Source organism: Loa loa (assembly GCF_000183805.2).
Source record: "Loa loa unplaced genomic scaffold supercont3.343, whole genome shotgun sequence".
Lineage (NCBI taxonomy): Eukaryota > Metazoa > Nematoda > Chromadorea > Rhabditida > Onchocercidae > Loa > Loa loa.
In genome coordinates, this window is record NW_018108523.1 from 70,036 (window position 1) to 72,374 (window position 2,339).

Genomic DNA, 2,339 nt, shown 5'->3' on the forward strand with positions numbered 1-2,339 from the left:
ACACTATTTTTTAATAACTATGATAATACTGTCATATTTTGATAATCATGATAATATTTTTAATAACTATAACAATATTTTTAATAACTATGATAATACTACTATCATATTTTAATAATCATGATAGTATTTCTAATAACTATAACAATATTTTTAATAACTATGATAATACTTTTAATAACTAGGATAACACTATCTTTTAATAACTATGATAATACTACTATCATATTTTAATAATCATGATAGTATTTCTAATAACTATAATAGTACTTTTAATAATTATGATAATACTATCATATTTCAATAATTATGATAATAATATTTATGATAACACTATTCTAAATCTTTTTTAATAGATCGAAATGTAATCATATCACCGGTATATTTTACAGGTATTGCATATGCAGTATTAGCAGGTGTTGATCCAGTATATGGTTTATATTCATCACTTTTTCCAGTTTTTTTCTATATGTTTTTTGGGACATCAAAACATGCATCAGTTGGTAATTATTCTTTTTTTTTTGTTAATTTTTAATTTTGATAAAATTAAATTAAATAATGAATGTTTTGCGAATAATTGTTGTGAATCAATTGAAATCGAAAAAAATTCCATCAGTTAATTTTGATGGCTAAAAATTCATTTATTACTTTTATCATTCGTTTAAAATTTAATAGATTAATTAATGATATCAATTATTTTAATTATATCATTTTTACCTAAAAAAAAAAATTGTGCTATTTATAGGATCATTTGCTGTGACAGCTATTATGTCTGCATTAGCAAGCGATGAAATTATGTTACAACAATTAGAAATAAATGATAATGATATGATTATTGTTGATAATAATACGACATCTTCACTAACCTATATAGAAATAACTACAACACTTGCTTTTACAACAGGAATTATTGAGGTTGTTGATACAATTTTTTTTTTTTTTTTACTGATAATTCGATAATTATCTAATTAAACTTACCTTTTCCGCTTTTAAAATTATTAATTTATGATTTATTTTTCATTTAGCGCTTGTAATTATCCAATAAGTAATGGTTAGTAATGTGTAATAATTTTAATACACATATACAAAATATGAAACGAAATTTAATTATTTCTGACCATTTTAAATTTGATTATAAAAATTGTTTATTGCAAATAGCAATTAATTATTATTAATGAATTAACCTGAAATTTGTGATAAATTTCGATTTCAGATAGATTTTATGATAATACATAAAAAATTATTTTCAATTTTTAAAAATTGTTATTTTATCGTACATATCCTTTATAAAATTTCTCTTTTTTTTTTTTCAGTTAATCGCAGGTATTTTACAACTGGAATTTATTACTGCTTATTTCTCCGATCAATTAGTATCCGGTTTTATTACCGGTTCTGCTGTACATGTTCTTGTTACTCAGATGGATGATTTTTTCGGGATTACTGCACCAAAATTTCACGGAATAGGATATCTTTTTAAGGTTTCCAAACATAACTATTAAATATTTATTAAAAAGCATTATGAAACATTTTCTTGAAAGCAAAAAGTACTTTGTTAAAAATTTAAATTTATTCTTGCAGAGTTGCTATAAACAAATTTTGTGTGATGCTTTTTTTTTTGTTATTAATTTTTTAATTAGAAGCAATTAACCTGACGATATATTTGCCGGAAAGCATCATTTTAAATTAATTTACTGGGAATTATTTGCTAAATTTTTGTCCATTTAAAATTTTGTTGCACCTGAATCTTAATCATTAATTATGAACATTTCTATTGAAAGTAATGTTCAACTAATTTACCGTATTTTTGTCAATTTTGAATTTTTTACACTAAATTCTTAATATTTACCAAATATGTTAGGAAGATTTCTGTTGAAAATCATTCATCCAACTTCCAATTACCTGTCATATTTTACTCCTTATTTAATTAATTAAACAAATTTTAATTGAATTGAAAATTTGCCAATTAGGCAAATTAATTAATATTATGAGTAACATTTAGAGTTGCCTCTTTTTTCTCTTCTTTTTTTTTTTTCAGAGAGTTTCTAGTATTTTAACACATATTCCACAAACTAATTTCTATACAGTGGGAATGTCAATTTTTGGTATGGCATTTCTTTATTTCGGCAAAACTTTTATGACACCATTTTTGCATAAACATTTACCATTTAAATTACCGGTACCGTATGAATTACTTTTGGTAAGTGTGTTTCTTATTTATTTATTAATTAAACATTATTATTATTATTATTATTATTATTATTATTATTATTATTATTATTATTATTATTATTATCTATTATTATTATTATTATTATTATCTATTATTATTATTATTATTA

The 2,339-nt window shown here is 21.4% G+C and overlaps 1 protein-coding gene across 1 annotated transcript in view; it reads left to right on the top strand.

The window, feature by feature from the left end:
- LOAG_18525 (hypothetical protein) overlaps positions 1-2,201 on the top strand; it is a gene marked incomplete at both ends in the record, with an annotated part of 4,106 nt that extends 1,905 nt beyond the window's left edge. Inside the window, 4 exons of the mRNA XM_020451188.1 lie at positions 393-503; positions 746-915; positions 1,314-1,478; positions 2,036-2,201. Of these exons, the coding sequence (XP_020305054.1) occupies positions 393-503; positions 746-915; positions 1,314-1,478; positions 2,036-2,200 (611 nt within the window). The remainder of the gene's footprint in view (positions 1-392; positions 504-745; positions 916-1,313; positions 1,479-2,035) is intronic.
- Between the last annotated feature and the right edge of the window lie 138 nt (positions 2,202-2,339).